The following is an 18,670-nucleotide window of genomic DNA, read 5'->3' as shown; positions in this document are numbered from 1 at the left end:
ACTGGAACACCTGACCTCTATCACGTAGAGTAGGCCAGAAGGCTGTACTGGAACACCTGACCTCTATCACGTAGAGTAGGCCAGAAGGCTGTACTGGAACACCTGACCTCTATCACGTAGAGTAGGCCAGAAGGCTATACTGGAACACCTAACCTCTATCACGTAGAGTAGGCCAGAAGGCTATACTGGAACACCTGACCTCTATCACGTAGAGTAGGCCAGAAGGCTATACTGGAACACCTGACCTCTATCACGTAGAGTAGGCCAGAAGGCTATACTGGAACACCTGACCTCTATCACGTAGAGTAGGCCAGAAGGCTATACTGGAACACCTGACCTCTATCACGTAGAGTAGGCCAGAAGGCTATACTGGAACACTGACCTCTATCACTAACCTCTATCACGTAGAGTAGGCCAGAAGGCTATACTGGAACACCTGACCTCTATCACGTAGAGTAGGCCAGAAGGCTATACTGGAACACCTGACCTCTATCACGTAGAGTAGGCCAGAAGGCTATACTGGAACACCTAACCTCTATCACGTAGAGTAGGCCAGAAGGCTATACTGGAACACCTGACCTCTATCACGTAGAGTAGGCCAGAAGGCTGTACTGGAACACCTGACCTCTATCACGTAGAGTAGGCCAGAAGGAACACCTGACCTCTACTGGGCCAAAGGCCTGGAACACCTGACCTCTATCACGTAGAGTAGGCCAGAAGGCTGTACTGGAACACCTGACCTCTATCACGTAGAGTAGGCCAGAAGGCTATACTGGAAAACCTGACCTCTATCACGTAGAGTAGGCCAGAAGGCTATACTGGAAAACCTAACCTCTATCACGTAGAGTAGGCCAGAAGGCTATACTGGAAAACCTAACCTCTATCAAAATAAAAGATGTCGGAGCCGCAACAGTTCTTCTGTGTGGGTGTTTATTTACATAGTTATTATTTATTCAGGGTGTTTATTTACATAGTGATTCCTGAACAAAAACCACAGTACTGCCATCAAAACGTATACCTTATGGGTCAGCTAAAAACAATGCTGGCCCATCCACAGCTCAATCCAAAATGCCTCTCCATGAACTGAAAGAGAGGCTCCTTTTGTAGGGCTAGCCCCTCCCCTCAGAACAATCAACACTAATTAATTCATCAATTACCTAGTCAAACCTACATTTTCCATTAACTAAACATACTAAAGGATATACATTGCAACACGTTTTTTTATAAAACAATATCCCAATATAACATTTACAACATTACATCACTACTGACAGTGTCTTTCAATATGCCCATTTACATGAATGAACCATTCGGGACAGGCACTACAAAGTCAGCCCAATTCCCTTAGCTCGGGTCCTTATCCAGCATACCCGATAGCTACAGAGATAGAGAGAGAGAGAGAGGCACAGAACAAACAAACAAACAAACACGCTCATCCACAACATAGATAAGTATAATAAATATTGCTTATATTAAATATGAACACTGACAAGTGTGAAATGTATGTACTAAGACAGAAGTTAATTTGTGTGTCGACCCACATTGTTACGTTATCTGATAATGGTGCAGGGAAGGGTGATGAATGTGTGCGAGCGTTAAAGTACCACCTGCTGCCCGCGGCCAGTGACGGACCTCTACGTTTAAAGGAAGTAAATGAGGCTGAATGAACTGTTTCTCTGCCAGACAAGGCTCTGCTGAAAGCCTGGTGTCGCGGTGGTAAGGATTCACTCCATGGTGCTGAAAAGAAAGGTCTGATATCTGGACAGCTTTGTATAGGCCCTAACAGTTTATGGGAACCGTTTGTCACCATTATAGTCATTTATTATTTAGTGTTGTGTTGTGGTTTTGCTGGCATGCACCTAAAATGGCCGCTTTTCCCCACCGAGATTTACATGCTAAAATGGCCACTGAGCTTTACGTTGGCCCTAGCAGTTTGTGGACACCGTTTGTCACCGTTAAAGTGAAATGAATGTCTTGTTTAGAGTTGTGTTGTGTTGCGGCTTTGCCGACATGCATCAATTTAATTGGTGTTTTTTGTTTGCCCCACCAAGAGTCACATGCTAAAATCACTACTGATCCTTCCGTGAATGATCACTATCTCACAGGAACGATGCAATTTATCTGTGGTCGATTCAACGTTGAACATCGTGATAAGGAGAAACATATTTTGTTCTTGTCAGATAAATTAAGAATATGCCAAATAATTTATTTAATCATTTATTTATTTATTTTATTTAATTCTCAATGTTAATTTTGTTATTTTTTGGGGGGCCCATCCACACATTCCCCCCCCACCCCTCAGCTACTCTATCCATCCCGCCTATCTGCATAAACCCACCCCTCAGCTACTCAGTCCATCCCGCCTATCTGCATAAACCCACCCCTCAGCTACTCTATCCATCCCACCTATCTGCATAAACCCACCCCTCAGTCTAATCAGTCTAATGATTTCCATGTGCCATATATTTTTCAGCCATTCCTGAACCTGTGACCTGAAACAAGGTAAATTACATAGGGGCAATAGCAAAATAAGTAATCTAATGATTCTGTCTCTATGGTAGCAAAATCTACAGAGCTAAGATTATGTTCCATATACATAACATTCTGTTTGTGGCAATCATTTTTTAAATAATAATTTAAATGGAAAAACTCGTAGTTTTGAATCAAGCGTTGTTTTGCGTATCAGTTCATAAACCATGTGACACGGAGTCGGCACATCTAACATCTCTTCCAAAATATTTTGCAACCTGTATAGCGCGCAATCAACATTTTGGTCCGTGTAAAGCTGATATATAATTTTTTGTATTACTTTTTTTGCTGTTGCCAGTTTTGGTCTTTAATAATGGATAGATAAACAAGTTCCTCACCTTTTCCCCCTTCCACTTGCCTTCTCCCTTTTTTGTGGTAAATCTGCGATCAGTTTGTTGTAATTTTGGATAACTCCACCTTTCCTATTAATAATATCATTAACAAAGATAATTCATTTTTCTTCAAAACATTTTCCACAATGAATGATTTATTTATTCTGTTTTCTTTCTTCTGGGGGATGCAAGTGATCTGTGGTCAATTCAACATCATGATAAAGGCGAAAATATTTAGTTCTAGTCAGAAGTATTTCTTTAATTCACAATCTTTATTCATCCCCAAAAAACATTGAGAGTTGTTAACAATAATCTCATTGTATTCAACTGTTATTTCCTCCGTTTGTCTTGGAGAGAAGGGAGGACATTTCCCACTTGTGGAAGAAGGGGTGGTGCCTGTGGCTCAGCCTATGTGGAGGAGGCTCTACAGTTGTTGGAGTTCCTGCCTCGCTGTACTGTCTGGCTGAAAGGGTAGAGATGGTAACAGGGTGCTGCAGTAACACACTATAGGCTTCTCCTTTCCTCTGACTCTCATGGGACATTTTTTCGATTCTACAGAGAGGAAACTTTCAGCTTGTTGTGGTTTTTGACCATATATGGAAATATGGCCATTTTGATCTTCTTTCTTTTCTGTTTTTAAAGAGGATACATAAGATTAATTTCTCTGAAAAGTAAACTAAACTAAACTAGCCAGTTCCTGGCAAACCTATTCTTCTGGGTTCATTGGGACAGGGTGTCCAGCTGGTTTTTACAAACACAATGCAATTCTATGGTTCAGTATTTTTCTCTTATGTCATTGCGTTCATCATGCCACAGAACCACACAGGACATTTTAACTGCATGAGGTGGTTGGTCTTCGTAGGAAAGTTATTAGATATGGTAGTTTCAAGCCAATGCAAAGTGCTGGTTTGAACTTTCAATATAGACTCTTAAATAGAGGGTTAGAAAACTTTTGCTTTGTGGTATACCAATGTTTTGACCAAAAAATACTGGATTCATGGGCCAGAACTACACTCATCACAGGACGTTGAGACGTGTACTGAGCCTGTAACTCATAAGACAAAGGCGTAGCCTACAATGCAGTACAGAACATCATGCACTGCAACTGTGTATGTGGCATTTCTTTCAATGAATTGATACTTCATGATGATGTGCTTCATATCTGTGATATGGACGCTTTGGAGGTCTTTTTGTTTTCAAAACTAATGTGTAAAAGACAACTAATTAAGTCCCTGTTTTTCCATTTGTTCCAGTTGATGTTTATCAACATTGTGAGGATACTGAATAAATGCAGATCTGAAAGCATGCAGCAGTGTTGGACATTCCAGTAACTTTTATTTAAGGAAAGAGATCTATTGTTGGTCACACAATGTCACAAAGTAGAAGAATGTCAGTAAACATGCTAAAGAAGAACGGTCAACCTGCGAGACGTTTCCCTCGTAGAGTTGAAACAATATTTCCTTTTATTCTCAATCCTTTTTTTCAGTACACTTATGCCCTTGTTGTGTGGCAGGATCTATGTAAGAAAACAAACCTGAGGATAGTCAGGCCTTAATTTAAGCAGTAGTCAAGAGTCAAACAAAACAACGAAGATGACAAAATGAGTGAGGACACCAAAACAACAAAAATATTTTGAAAAAAAAAAAGCAAATGAAAGAAGCATTTATTTAGAAACTTTATTTTTTTTTAAAGATTTTTACAAAACTTGTATCCTCCAAAGAATGTTCTATTTGATGTTATTAAATCCAAGCCCTGATCACGTGAACACAATATACATGTTGTGAACAACCATTATCACAATCCATTCAACATACATTTACATCTTTCTCCCGTCAAAAAGGCATCTTTCTGTTACCTCCTCTAATCTATCTGGTTAAAAAGGATTTTTTTTATTTGCAGAAACAAGAAGAAAAAAAATAGTATCATGATCACGTTTTGTGATTTGTTAGTTCAGACTGTGCATATGTCTTTTTCAGCAATTTTAGTGGTGTCGGTTGGTCGTTAATTAGTTGTAGTTAGCACCGTTACTGTGTTCCTCTAATTTAGCGATCAGCTGAGCACCTCGTCCCGATAGAGACTCGTTTTCATACTGTAGGTCAGCTGATGAGCTTAGATGACAAGGTCCTGGTCGACATCCTCTGGAAAAACAAAAACAAAAAAACAAGCCCAACATTAACAAGCAATAATGAAATGGCTATGAACCGTTTCAATTAAAAACCAGACAGTAAAGTAGAAGGACGGGAAGATATGTCTGAAATGGTGCCCTATGCCCTATACAGCCCATAGGACTCTGGTCAAAAGTAATGCACTATATAGGGAATAGGATGCCATAGGACTCTGGTCAAAAGTAGTGCACTATATTGGGAATAGGATGCCATTGGCCATAGGACTCTGGTCAAAAGTAGTGCACTATATAGGGAAAAGGATGCCATTGGCCCTTAGGACTCTGGTCAAAAGTAGTGCACTATATAGGGAATATGATGCCATTGGCCATAGGACTCTGGTCAAAAGTAGTGCACTATATAGGGAATAGGATGCCATTGGCCATAGGACTCTGGTCAAAAGTAGTGCACTATATAGGGAATATGATGCCATTGGCCCTTAGGACTCTGGTCAAAAGTAGTGCACTATATAGGGAATAGGATGCCATTGGCTATAGGACTCTGGTCAAAAGTAGTGCACTATATAGGGAATAGGATGCCATTGGCCATAGGACTCTGGTCAAAAGTAGTGCACTATATAGGGAATATGATGCCATTGGCCATAGGACTCTGGTCAAAAGTAGTGCACTATATAGGGAATAGGATGCCATTGGCCATAGGACTCTGGTCAAAAGTAGTGCACTATATAGGGAAAAGGGTACCATTTCAGATACAGACAATGAAGGCATTTGAATAGTCCAAAGAGGGCCTTGGTCCTCCTTTTTTTTCCCGAGGCAGTAAAATAACGAGCGTAAACTATGAACGAGGTGTTTTTAAAACTACTCACGCTCCTTGATGCTGAAGCAGTTGGCCCACTCCTCCAGGGCGATGTACTTGTCATTGTCAGCGTCGCACTGCTCGAAGAAACGAGTGGTGCAGTGCTCCATGGGGATGAGAGGGGCGCGCAGGGGGGCCAGCTCTGTGTGGGACAGGAACCTACAACACCACAGAACACCTGTTACGAAGCATCTACGCAGGCCTTATAAAGGCTTTATAAAGGCTTTATGAAGGCTTTGTAAGCTATAGTGTTAGACCCTAGAAAAGTATGAAGAGCACCAATGTAGCAATGTCAGCTTTTTTCGCTCATAAAACAATACATTCAGGCATGCTGCTGATATCCTTTCTGAAACATCTTTAGAAATGTTTCGGTATTGAAGTCCTGACTAGCACAGAGTTGAATCAAAGTCATAGCCCAAACAAGCCTGTATTTATGTGATGTTGAAACAATCTAGCTGAAGCAGAAGACAGGAAACTCTTCTTCTTCTCCTCAACCTACCCATCGACGGGGTGCTGGTCCAGCTGACCGAACTGCCAGTGGACGGGGAAAATGTACATGTTGTAGTTCTTCTCAAAGTCGTGGGCCAGCAGGTCCAGGGAGTGCTCTCCAGCCTGCAGTCTCTTCTCGTTCTCGTAGATCTTCCTCACCTGCAAGCCAAGTAAAACATTTTTTTTTTTGCAAACATTCGTTTGCCTAATAATCTTTCGAATAGATTAAACAGATAAATAAATCCCAGTAGGATTGGATGCACAAAAGGAGTCGACTTCATAGTGAGAGCAGAATGTAAAATCCTACAATCATATTTTGGTTTATTCATTATTTTCGACCCATCTGCAGAGTTCGGTAAATGAACGTAAGCAAAATGAATGGGTTCTGTGCAGTAAATGGGTTCTGTGCAGTAAATAGGTTCTGTGCAGTAAATAGGTTCTGTGCAGTAAATGGGTTCTGTGCTGTGTTTAATAATGATTTAGACCCAACCTCATGAGGCAAACGTGCAGTAACTGGGTTCTGTGCAGTAAATAGGTTCTGTGCAGTAAATGGGTTCTGTGCTGTGTTTAATAATGATTTAGACCCAACCTCATGAGGCAAACGTGCAGTAACTGGGTTCTGTGCAGTAAATAGGTTCTGTGCAATAAATGGGTTCTGTGCTGTGTTTAATAATGATTTAGACCCAACCTCATGAGGCAAACGTGCAGTAACTGGGTTCTGTGCAGTAAATAGGTTCTGTGCAGTAAATGGGTTCTGTGCAGTAAATAGGTTCTGTGCAGTAAATGGGTTTTGTGCAGTAAATGGGTTCTGTGCAGTAAATGGGTTCTGTGCAGTGCATATAGAGTGGCTATGTGGACTTACTCTGAGCTTCTGCTTCTCAGTCAGCAGGTTGTTCTCCTCATCGCGCTCGTACAGGGTGACCAGAACGTTCTTCAGCCAGTCCCTCATACGCAGGGGGAACTCATTCAGCTCAGCATCCATGCAGGCCTCGATGACTGGAGAATAAACAGGAAGGAGAATGAGTTATATGTCAGAGCTGTCCACACAGGGCTCAGTGACTGGAGAATAAACAGGAAGGAGAATGAGTTATATGTCATAGCAGAGGGCTCAGTGACTGGAGAATAAACAGGAAGGAGAATGAGTTATATGTCAGAGCAGAGGGCTCAGTGACTGGAGAATAAACAGGAAGGAGAATGAGTTATATGTCAGAGCAGAGGGCTCAGTGACTGGAGAATAAACAGTAAGGAGAATGAGTTGTATGTCAGAGCAGAGGGCTCAGTGACTGGAGAATAAACAGGAAGGAGAATGAGTTGTATGTCAGAGCAGAGGGCTCGGTGACTGGAGAGACACACGGGAAGAAACATTAGGTACGGTCAGAGAGAGAGAAATAAACAGGGAAGACCCAGGAACAGCTGAAGAAGGTTTTGTTTAATGACGTATGGTCCCCAAGGTGCCAAAGGATTTCATTTAATTAAGTCAAGTAAGTCATAGTCAGAAAGTTGTTTTGCAAGTAGGACATTCAAGTCAAAATCTCCAGTCCTATTTTTCAAACAATTATGGTCAAGCCCTTTGTCATAGAACATAAAACCCACAACTCACACAAAATGTGGCATTTGTGTCCATTGAAATGTATGGTTGATGCGCACAGCCCCCATAGGCAATGATTTTGTACCTTCTTGTTTAATCCCGTGGTTGAATACTGTACCTGACATTTAGAGGCCATTAGTTAAAAAAAAAATATTTCAAATGTTCTGCGTCCACAACGTGCAACAACATCATCTCCACCGGTGCCCTTCAGTCCTAAGATACTCATCACCAACAGTGAGAGATGCATGGGTTTGATTCTGTTTAATGACAGACATTTAGCTGCAGACTCAGCGGTAGTTTGAGAAGGGTGGCGGTGCAGTGAGCATGCTACAGCCTGTCCTCCAATCTAAGTGTTAGGTTCCTTAAGGCAAAATCCCTCTCTTTCAAGCCCATCAATCATTCCCCTGGAGAAGCTTTCAGCAGGGCTTCAGCTCTAAGACAACATAACCAGTCACACTGGGAACGGAGTCTCAGAGGAAAATGTGTCTCTGGGGGATTCTCAAAGGGAATTTTTTTTGCACTGAATTGAATTGTATTAAAATGTTTTCAATGGTCCCTGTGGGGATAAAATACATTGAATTGAAATGAATTTAATACAACTCAATCCATGAATGTTTGTAACTATAAAGCATAGCTCACATTTGCATGGCCCGATGTAGTCTAGGTGCAGTTTGTGGCCCTTCTTGGTTCCCTCCAGACTGCACTTGTGGGCAAAGAAGTGGCAGGAAGAGTCGTAGGTTGTGTTGTCGGTGGCGCAAACCTGGAATACACAGATTATATTCATGATATAGTCAGAAATTACAGTATATCAAGAATTAGCCAATGATGCAAATCAGTAGTAGCATTATTGTACAGGTCAAGGTTCTATTAGGAACAGTGTTAAATATTAAACATAGAGGCCTACTTGATGTTGGTCTGAACAGATTAGAATATGATTCATATAATGATAACTCACATGCTCAAACTCTCCAACAGCACTTGGGCAGGTAGTTGGGTCCTGGCAGACACACATGGGGGTGTTCTCCTCATCCACCTCACACACCTTTCCCTTCTTGCAGTGGTGGTTCAAGCAGGGGCCTACGAAGGAATCGGAAAAAATTGTTCAAACATTCTGGAACATTAAAAATGGAACACATCGAAGTGTTCTTTTGCCCTTGAATTGAATGCTAAATTATTCAACAGACAGATATTCCTGGCAGTATTTAGCAGAGGAGTGTGGCGGCGCCCCTGTCAATTAGGAGAAGGGTTTATTTTCCGTTTCCAAGAAGCTTACTGGAACCATTGGGTGGAACACATGATGATAGGTCTCTCTTTTTGAGACAGAAGAACTCTGTCATTACCAATGTGTCGCCCCCCTCTCTACCGTCTAGCCAACGTCTCAACGTGTCGCCCCCTAGCCAACTCTCAACCGCTCTACCATCTAGGCAACATCTCAACCATCTAGCCAACATCTCAACGTGTCGCCCCCCCCCTCTCTACCATCTAGCCAACATCTCAACATGTCGCCAACATCTCAACCCTCTCTACCATCTAGCCAACATCTCAACGTAGCCAACATCTCAACGTGCCCCCTCTCTACCATCTAGCCAACATCTCAACGTGTCCCCCTCTCGCTCTCTCTACCATCTAGCCAACATCTCAACGTGTCGCCCCCTCTCTCTACCATCTAGCCAACATCTCAACGTGTGTCCTACCCTAGCCAACATCTCAACCGTCCCCCTCTCTACCATCTAGCCAACATCTCAACGTGTCTAGCCAACATCTCCCCTCTCGCTCTCTCTACCATCTAGCCAACATCTCAACGTGTCGCCCCCCTCTCTACCATCTAGCCAACATCTCAACGTGTCGCCCCCCTCTCATCTCAACTCTCTACCATCTAGCCAACATCTCAACGTGTCGCCCCATCTAGCCAACATCTCAACTCGCTCTCTCTACCATCTAGCCAACATCTCAACGTGTCGCCCCCTCTCGCTCTCTCTACCATCTAGCCAACATCTCAACGTGTCGCCCCCCTCTCGCTCTCTCTGCCATCTAGCCAACATCTCACAACACAGCTGCTGCAAAGGAGCACCGACATACAGCTTCATTTGATTGATGTTTTCACACCTCTACTAAACCTAAGCAGCCTAAAATATATACTAGCCCAAGGATCATCAACTAGAGTTTTCTTGAGTGGATGATCACTGGGGCCGGATATATAATTACAAAAAAAATGTGTAGATTTAAAATTGACCACAAGAAGCCCAAATAGATATAATATTAGACTAAAACATAATAATTTTAAACCTTGCTTACATTTGAATAAGATCATGTCTCTATTATGCGTGGGAATACCTTGGAGCAGATTTCCAAAGTTAAAATCAATTGGAGCTGATTTGCTGATTTGTCTTTTATGTCCAACAATAAAAACATGTTTTTTTTCTCACTCAAATGACTTGGGGAGCCAAATAAAACCACCCTTGGGCCAAATTTGGCCTCCGTGCCACCAATTGGGGAACCCTGTAGTGGCTATTGTGTGTTTAACGTTACAATAATAGCTATACATTACTGTAGCCATGCAGACTGTTAGCTTGGTGAATGTTCCCAATTATCATTGTAATATGTGGTAAACTAGGACTTTTATATAAGCTTCCCTTCACAGAAGGCATTGGGGATTAGGTATTGTTTTCTCACAACGTCTGTCGAGCGACAGTAGTGATTAGTGATTACAATGAGTATTGCTCACTCTCAGCGGTGACCTCCTCCTCCTCCTCGACATCGATGGCCTCGTCGAAGTCTCCAGTCTCTACCTGCACCGGGTTGACCCCCACCTCTGGCTGTGCCTGAGACAAGGGCAAGAGAACACAAAACAACAATTCCATATGTTCCATTTTTTATGTTCCAGAATGTTTGAACAATAGAGAGACAGTAGAGTTGGAATCAACACATTTCAAGTTAATATATACCATATCAAAGATGACACTATTTTATATAAGCTATGGGCAATGCTCATAAATTGGTCGCACAATTTTAGTACCAGAAAAGGAAGCTGTAGCTAAATGTCTTTAGTTATCAAGCGGTACGGCAGAATGAAGTCTGTACTTCAGACAGGTCTAGACAGAGGTGTAGCAGCCTACAGCTGGATGGGGTGGATAGAGTCTGAACCACATGTGGTGAAGCCATTAAAACGTCATGGTTTCCTGTCCGCTGTATTTATAACCTGTGGGATTCTGCGCACTCTGTCTCAAGCTACATTACAGAAAAATAGTCAACATTCAAGGGAAAAATCCTCTGTCACAAAAACGTTTGAGATTAAATTATTTCAGTCAAAGTCGTACTGTTGTTTACATTTGTTAACTTGTCAAAAGCGACACAGAGAGAGTAAAGAATACATCTACTGTCAATGTTTTTAATCTCTCTGTGTTTTGATTCGTATATTGCTAAATGTTTTTAATCTCTCTGTGTTTTGATTCGTATATTGCTAAATGTTTTTAATCTCTCTGTGTTTTGATTCGTATATTGCTAAATGTTTTTATTTTGATTCGTATATTGCTAAATGTTTTTAATCTCTCTGTATTTTGATTCCTACACGACACTATTGCTAATTTGCTCCCACCTGTGAAAGTGACTACTCACTGGGCACAGACGTAAATTCCACGTCCATTCCATGTTGGTTCAACGTAATTGAATTGAAATGATGTGGAAACAACGTTGATTCAACCAGTGTGTGCCCAGTGGGTACGTTCACATTGTGTGATGTTGTTCCCCCCCCCTAAGCACATCTGTCCATAGAAATCTGTAAACAAGATAATGACCTTACCTCCTCACCGACATCATCAATGATGGGCTCCTCCTCAGTCTGAAATGGTTAAGACGATGGTGTTATCATTGTTTGCCACACACACACACACACACACACACACACACATCAAAGGGACACTTACAATGGAAGCGGTGAATGCCTGACCAGCTAGGCACAGGAGGAAGACAATCCACACCCTCATCGTTCAGTCTAGAGAGAGACACAAAGAGGAACATTTTAGTACACATTACACACATTCAACTCAACTGATGTCTGGTAGATAACGAGGTGCAGTTGAGGTCATACTGCTTTCCAGTTTACCGCCTGTCTAGAGCAGCGCTATGTACTGTATTCCTATACACGGTGTACAAAGTGTACGGGCCAGACACGGTCCAGACATTTACTCAGGCGTGGTCAAACAAGTCATGCAGGGACAAAAACTAGATGTTACTCCAAGAATCACAAAAGGCTCATGGGTAGCGGTTTGGTTCCAGACAAACTGTCCACTGTCCTGTCTGATTATAGGGGGATAGCTACATTCACATACTTTGTGGATAGCTATGTTCACATTCTTTGTGGATAGCTATGTTCACATTCTTTGTGGATAGCTCAAATGACTGTCTTAAATTCAATCACCGGAGCTGAATTCAGTCTCCTGTTCGACATTGTATTTCCAACTAGTAAATAGATACTTAGAAAAGTAATGTTGAATGTAGTCTTGTGCTAGTAGTCTACAGTATTACATATGAGGTCTACTTGAGAGTTTTTAGTGTAGACTTTAGTGTAGACTTGGATCACCTTCTTTAAGGACAGGCATGTCCAATTTTTGGAAATGTGGGTAATATTTGGTTCAGTCTTTTCAACCTTTACTCACCCACTCCAAAATACTGATATTGATCAACGAGATTCCAACCTATTTTCACATTCTCAAAAAGACAGTCAGAAGTTTGTTGAATTCCCAATGTGTAATCCCTATGCGTTCTACCATTCCAATGGAAAAACGATGTAGGATTTTTGGTTTAGTTGGCATCTACAGTTGAAGTCGGAAGTTTATATACACCTTAGCCAAGTACATTTCAACTCAGTTTTTCACAATTTCTGACATTTAATCCGCGTAAAAATAACCTGTCTAAGGTCAGTTAGGGTCACCACTTTATTTTAAGAATGTGAAATGTCAGAATAATAGTAGAGAGAATGATTCATTTCTGGTTTTATTTATTTCATCACATTCCCAGTGGATCAGAAGTTTACATACACTCAATTAGTATTTGGTAGCATTGCCTTTAAATTGTTTAACTTGGGTCAAACGTTTCGGGTAGCCTTCCACAAGCTTCCCACAATAAATTGGGTGAATTATGGCCCATTCCTCCTGACAGAGCTGGTGTAACTGAGTCAGGTTTGTAGGCCTCATTTTTAGGAATTTTCCAAGCTGTTTAAAGGCACAGTCAACTTAGTGTATGTAAACTTCTGACCCACTGGAATTGTGATACAGTGAATTATAAGTGAAATAATCTGTCTGTAAACAATTGTTTGAAAAATGACTTGTGTCATGCACAAAGTAGATGTCCTAACCAACTTGCAAAAACAACAGTTTGTTAACAAGACATGTGTGGAGTGGTTGAAAAACAAGTTTTAATGAGTGTATATAAACTTCTGACTTCAACTGTAAATGTGTTATCACTGCGTTTTCAATAACATATTTTGTATTCATACAACAACCTAATGTGTTATCACTGTGATTCATCTAATAGAACAATAGAACAAAGACCTGGGTTGCAGTTGAGATTACATCAGTAGTACATCAGTAGTAATCAGTAGTACATCAGTAGTACATCAGTAGTACATCAATAGTACATCAGTAGTACATCAGTAGTACATCAATAGTACATGATCAATGCTGTTTGAGATTATGCACAGATTATTATAGCAATCTCCACAGACCTGAAACCTTTTCATGCTATCTTGAAGAAGACATTTATTTAAGGTTGAACAAATACATTAGTTTGTAAGATAGCCTTAACGAAAGTAATATTGAATAGTGTTTGGTTGACAACCCAACCAAATATCAACTAGGTATATAATGCCTCGATAGTTTCATCTGAACTACTGGCTAAATCATTGTCTTTAATTTAGATTTTTGGTTTAGTTGGGGACGTGAATCCAACGTATCATTTGTTAACGCTATCAGTTCCGCGATCCCAACTAAAATCAGCTTTTCATTTATCTCTCTGACTTTCATTTATCTCCATGTCCAGCCCTTATATTTAGCCTTACAAAGAAGTGTTTTACCCTTTTATTTTCAGGACAACAAGGACTATAAGTAGAACACAAAATAATGAGTTATAAACAGTTGCTTTCGTGAGTTTTATTGACAAATTGACAAAGGTCTGCCGACTCAAAAAAAACTGATTTAAAAAAATACATTTCTATGAATGCCGTTAGTAAATAAAGTGTTTGCTCAGTGGGAAATGCATATTCAACCTGTCAGTGACAACTGTGTGGAGTTTGTGACAGCAACTAAATGAACGTATTACAGTATCATAGACATTACAGTATGTTCTGGGGTTTCCTCTGATCTTCTTTGTAGATGAATCCCTTACAGTATTATAGACACTATGTTCTGGGGTTTCCTCTGATCTTTTATGTAGAAGAATCCCTTACAGTATTATAGACACTATGTCCTGGGGTTTCCTCTGATCTTCTTTGTAGAAGAACCCCTTACAGTATTATAGACACTATGTCCTGGGATTTCCTCTGAACTTCTATGTAGATGAACCCATTACAGTATTATAGACACTATGTCCTGGGATTTCCTCTGATCTTCTATGTAGATGAACCCCTTACATTCTAACGACTCTTGCATAGCTTGTGAGAGGCATAGATCAAAACATGTTACATGTATGTGTTCGTGAGAGTCTCAGCTTTTCATCGATAGCTTTTAATAGTTTGTAGCTCAAACTATTCGGACTATACATAAGTTTTTGTAAAATGTCCCTGCCACAGGTCCCTTGATCCACCCTTGTCTTACAAACACTGCTCTAGCTCAGTCCCTGTTAATCACACAGACGAATGGTTTTGGTTGAGATGGAGACGCGATTCCAACATATCGATTATTCATTTGTAGACCAACAGGAATTAAAGCCAGACTCAGTCAGTGGCACAGATGGAATTATACAGGCAGAAGATACATCTCCTTTAAATGGTCATATTTGGTTGCTTTGACAACCAAACACAATACAATATCCAGTTTACAAATTAATAAGTTACATGTTTCCATTAAAAAAAAATCCACCAAAGCCTGAAACACTAGTTCTATACGTATTGTCTATTCGTCATGGAACACTGGGTTGAAATGAAACATGATCTGTTTATGACTTCCTTAATTCTATATAGGCCTAAATAGTCTCATCGGTGATATAAGACTTATAAAGCATGGATACAGTTCATTTGCTCTGTTGAAACCCCCCCACACTGGTGTTTTTTACAGGGGTTAAATCTACCCTTTGAATTGACTTTGATAGTGACGGTGAATCTATTTAGTTACTTAGAGCTCTCTGATCATAGCACATTGGTAGTAGTCATTGACAACTATTCTAGCTAAGCTGGGCTTGGTTAAACACCTGGATGGAAGACCAAAGGGTAGCTGTAGATAGATCATCTCTCCAGTAGGAGGTGCTGTAGGTAGATCAACTCTCAGGTAGTAGGTGCTGTAGATAGATCAACTCTCCAGTACAAGGTGCTGTAGGTAGATCAGCTCTCCAGTACAAGGTGCTGTAGGTAGATCAACTCTCCAGTACAAGGTGCTGTAGGTAGATCAACTCTCCAGTACAAGGTGCTGTAGGTAGATCAACTCTCCAGTACAAGGTGCTGTAGGTAGATCAACTCTCCAGTACAAGGTGCTGTAGGTAGATCAACTCTCCAGTACAAGGTGCTGTAGGTAGATCAACTCTCCAGTAGGAGGTGATGTAGGTAGATCAACTCTCCAGTAGGAGGTGATGTAGGTAGATCAACTCTCCAGTAGGAGGTGATGTAGGTAGATCAACTCTCCAGTAGGAGGTGCTGTAGATAGATCAACTCTCCAGTAGAATGTGTTGTAGATAGATCAACTCTCCAGTAGAATGTGTTGTAGATAGATCAACTCTCCAGTACAAGGTGCTGTAGATAAATCAATGTATTCTCCACGTAGATTCCATGGCACATTATGCTGACAAATTACGTTAAAACAACGTTGATTCAACCAGTTTTTGCCGAGTGGGATGTTCCCTCTCCACGCTGGCTTATTTGTCTATGGTATTAAAGAGCAGCAGGACATTTTTTCTGTTCTATATGCTTTCCTTCCTGTCTAGTCCCATTACACCTGTTCCATATGCTTTCCTTCCTGTTTAGTCCCATTACACCTGTTCCATATGCTTTCCTTCCTGTCTAGTCCCATTACACCTGTTCTATATGCTTTCCTTCCTGTCTAGTCCCATTACACCTGTTCTATATGCTTCCCTTCCTGTTTAGTCCCATTACACCTGTTCCATATGCTTTCCTTCCTGTTTAGTCCCATTACACCTGTTCCATATGCTTTCCTTCCTGTTTAGTCCCATTACACCTGTTCCATATGCTTTCCTTCCTGTTTAGTCCCATTACACCTGTTCCATATGCTTTCCTTCCTGTTTAGTCCCATTACACCTGTTCCATATGCTTTCCTTCCTGTTTAGTCCCATTACACCTGTTCCATATGCTTTCCTTCCTGTTTAGTCCCATTACACCTGTTCCATATGCTTTCCTTCCTGTTTAGTCCCATTACACCTGTTCCATATGCTTTCCTTCCTGTTTAGTCCCATTACACCTGTTCCATATGCTTTCCTTCCTGTTTAGTCCCATTACACCTGTTCCATATGCTTTCCTTCCTGTTTAGTCCCATTACACCTGTTCCATATGCTTTCCTTCCTGTTTAGTCCCATTACACCTGTTCCATATGCTTTCCTTCCTGTTTAGTCCCATTACACCTGTTCTATATGCTTTCCTTCCTGTCTAGTCCCATTACACCTGTTCCATATGCTTTCCTTCCTGTTTAGTCCCATTACACCTGTTCCATATGCTTTCCTTCCTGTTTAGTCCCATTACACCTGTTCCATATGCTTCCCTTCCTGTTTAGTCCCATTACACCTGTTCTACATGCTTCCCTTCCTGTTTAGTCCCATTACACCTGTTCCATATGCTTCCCTTCCTGTCTAGTCCCATTACACCTGTTCCATATGCTTCCCTTCCTGTTTAGTCCCATTACACCTGTTCCATATGCTTCCCTTCCTGTCTAGTCCCATTACACCTGTTCTACATGCTTCCCTTCCTGTTTAGTCCCATTACACCTGTTCTACATGCTTCCCTTCCTGTTTAGTCCCATTACACCTGTTCCATATGCTTCCCTTCCTGTTTAGTCCCATTACACCTGTTCTACATGCTTCCCTTCCTGTTTAGTCCCATTACACCTGTTCTACATGCTTCCCTTCCTGTTTAGTCCCATTACACCTGTTCTACATGCTTCCCTTCCATTTTAGTCCCATTACACCTGTTCCATATGCTTTCCTTCCTGTTTAGTCCCATTACACCTGTTCTACATGCTTCCCTTCCTGTTTAGTCCCATTACACCTGTTCCATATGCTTCCCTTCCTGTCTAGTCCCATTACACCTGTTCTACATGCTTCCCTTCCTGTTTAGTCCCATTACACCTGTTCTACATGCTTCCCTTCCTGTCTAGTCCCATTACACCTGTTCTACATGCTTCCCTTCCTGTCTAGTCCCATTACACCTGTTCCATATGCTTCCCTTCCTGTCTAGTCTGACACGACTGCCGAGTGCTGAAGCGAGTAGCGAGTAAAAATTGTCTGTCCTTGGTTACAAAACTCACTACCGAGTTCCAAACTGCCTCTGGAAGCAACGTCAGCACAAGAACTGTTCGCCGGGAGCTTCATGGAATGGGTTTCCATGGCCGAGCAGCTGCACACAAGCCAAGCGTCGGCTGGAGTGATGTAAAGCCTGCCGCATTTGGACTCTGGAGCAGTGGAAACGTGTTCTCTGGAGTGATGAATCACGCTTCACCATTTGGCAGTCTGACGGACGAATCTGGGTTTGGCGGATGCCAGGAGAACGCTACCTGCCACAATGCATAGTGCCAACTGTAACGTTTGGTGGAGGAGGAATAATGGTCTGGGGCTGTTTTTCATTGTTCGGGCTAGGCCCCATAGAGCCAGTGAAGAGAGATCTTAACGCAACAGCATACAATGACATTCAGCATCACAATGTCGCAGTGCACAAAGCAAAGTCCATAAAGAAATGTGGAAGAACTTGACTGGCCTGTACAGAGCCCTGACCTCAACCCCATCAAACACCTTTGAGATTAATTGGAACATCGACTGCAAGCCAGCCCTAATCGCCCAACATCAGTGCCCGTCCTCACTAATGCTCTTGTGACTGAACGGAAGCAAGTCCCGTCAGCAATGTTCCAACATGTAGTGGAAAGCTGACCAAAAGAGTGGAGGCTGTTATAGCAGCAAAAGGGGGGACCAAGTCCACATTAATGCCCATGATATTGAAATTAGATGTTCAACAAGCAGGTGTCCGCATACTTCTGGCAATTATATGAGTGACCTTTGCTTGGTCGCGAACTCTGAATGTGAAAACATACAGTGACTCTGGCAGAAGTTACAAAGGATGACGTCTTCAAATACTGTGAACAAGGAAGGTTCTCTCTACTTTGAAAAATGAAAAAAAATATGTTTTTTTTTTCTCACTTAGAACTTGGACCTCCACCTCTAACAAACATATAGCTAGTATACATATAGCTAGTATACATATAGCTAGTATACATATAGCTAGTATACATATAGCTAGGTAGTATCTGAAAGGAAGCTAGCGATGTGAAAACAAAAACACTGCTACCAGCTTCAAGAAATGTCTATATTTAGCTTGGAGGTTGTACTGTGTT

General features: G+C 41.5%; 1 protein-coding gene across 2 annotated transcripts in view; it reads right to left on the bottom strand.

Moving 5' to 3' along the window:
* Positions 1-4,169: 4,169 nt before the first annotated feature.
* Positions 4,170-18,670, bottom strand: part of sparc (secreted protein, acidic, cysteine-rich (osteonectin)) — a 20,993-nt gene continuing 6,492 nt past the window's right edge. Inside the window, exons 2-10 of one of the 2 annotated variants that reach the window (XM_024428725.2) lie at positions 11,840-11,907; positions 11,716-11,754; positions 10,642-10,738; positions 8,872-8,993; positions 8,556-8,676; positions 7,191-7,324; positions 6,339-6,487; positions 5,850-5,998; positions 4,170-4,999 (exon numbers count right to left, since the gene is read on the bottom strand). In XM_024428725.2, the coding sequence (XP_024284493.2) occupies positions 4,971-4,999; positions 5,850-5,998; positions 6,339-6,487; positions 7,191-7,324; positions 8,556-8,676; positions 8,872-8,993; positions 10,642-10,738; positions 11,716-11,754; positions 11,840-11,899 (900 nt within the window). In that variant the 5' untranslated portion in view covers positions 11,900-11,907 and the 3' untranslated portion in view covers positions 4,170-4,970. The remainder of the gene's footprint in view (positions 5,000-5,849; positions 5,999-6,338; positions 6,488-7,190; positions 7,325-8,555; positions 8,677-8,871; positions 8,994-10,641; positions 10,739-11,715; positions 11,755-11,839; positions 11,908-18,670) is intronic. The other variant, XM_042326076.1, reaches the window with a different exon arrangement.

The sequence above is a fragment of the Oncorhynchus tshawytscha genome, linkage group LG08 (assembly GCF_018296145.1).
Source record: "Oncorhynchus tshawytscha isolate Ot180627B linkage group LG08, Otsh_v2.0, whole genome shotgun sequence".
In the NCBI taxonomy this organism is placed as follows: domain Eukaryota; kingdom Metazoa; phylum Chordata; class Actinopteri; order Salmoniformes; family Salmonidae; genus Oncorhynchus; species Oncorhynchus tshawytscha.
Note: the sequence above shows the minus strand (reverse complement) of the source record. Positions and strands in the feature narration are given on the sequence as shown.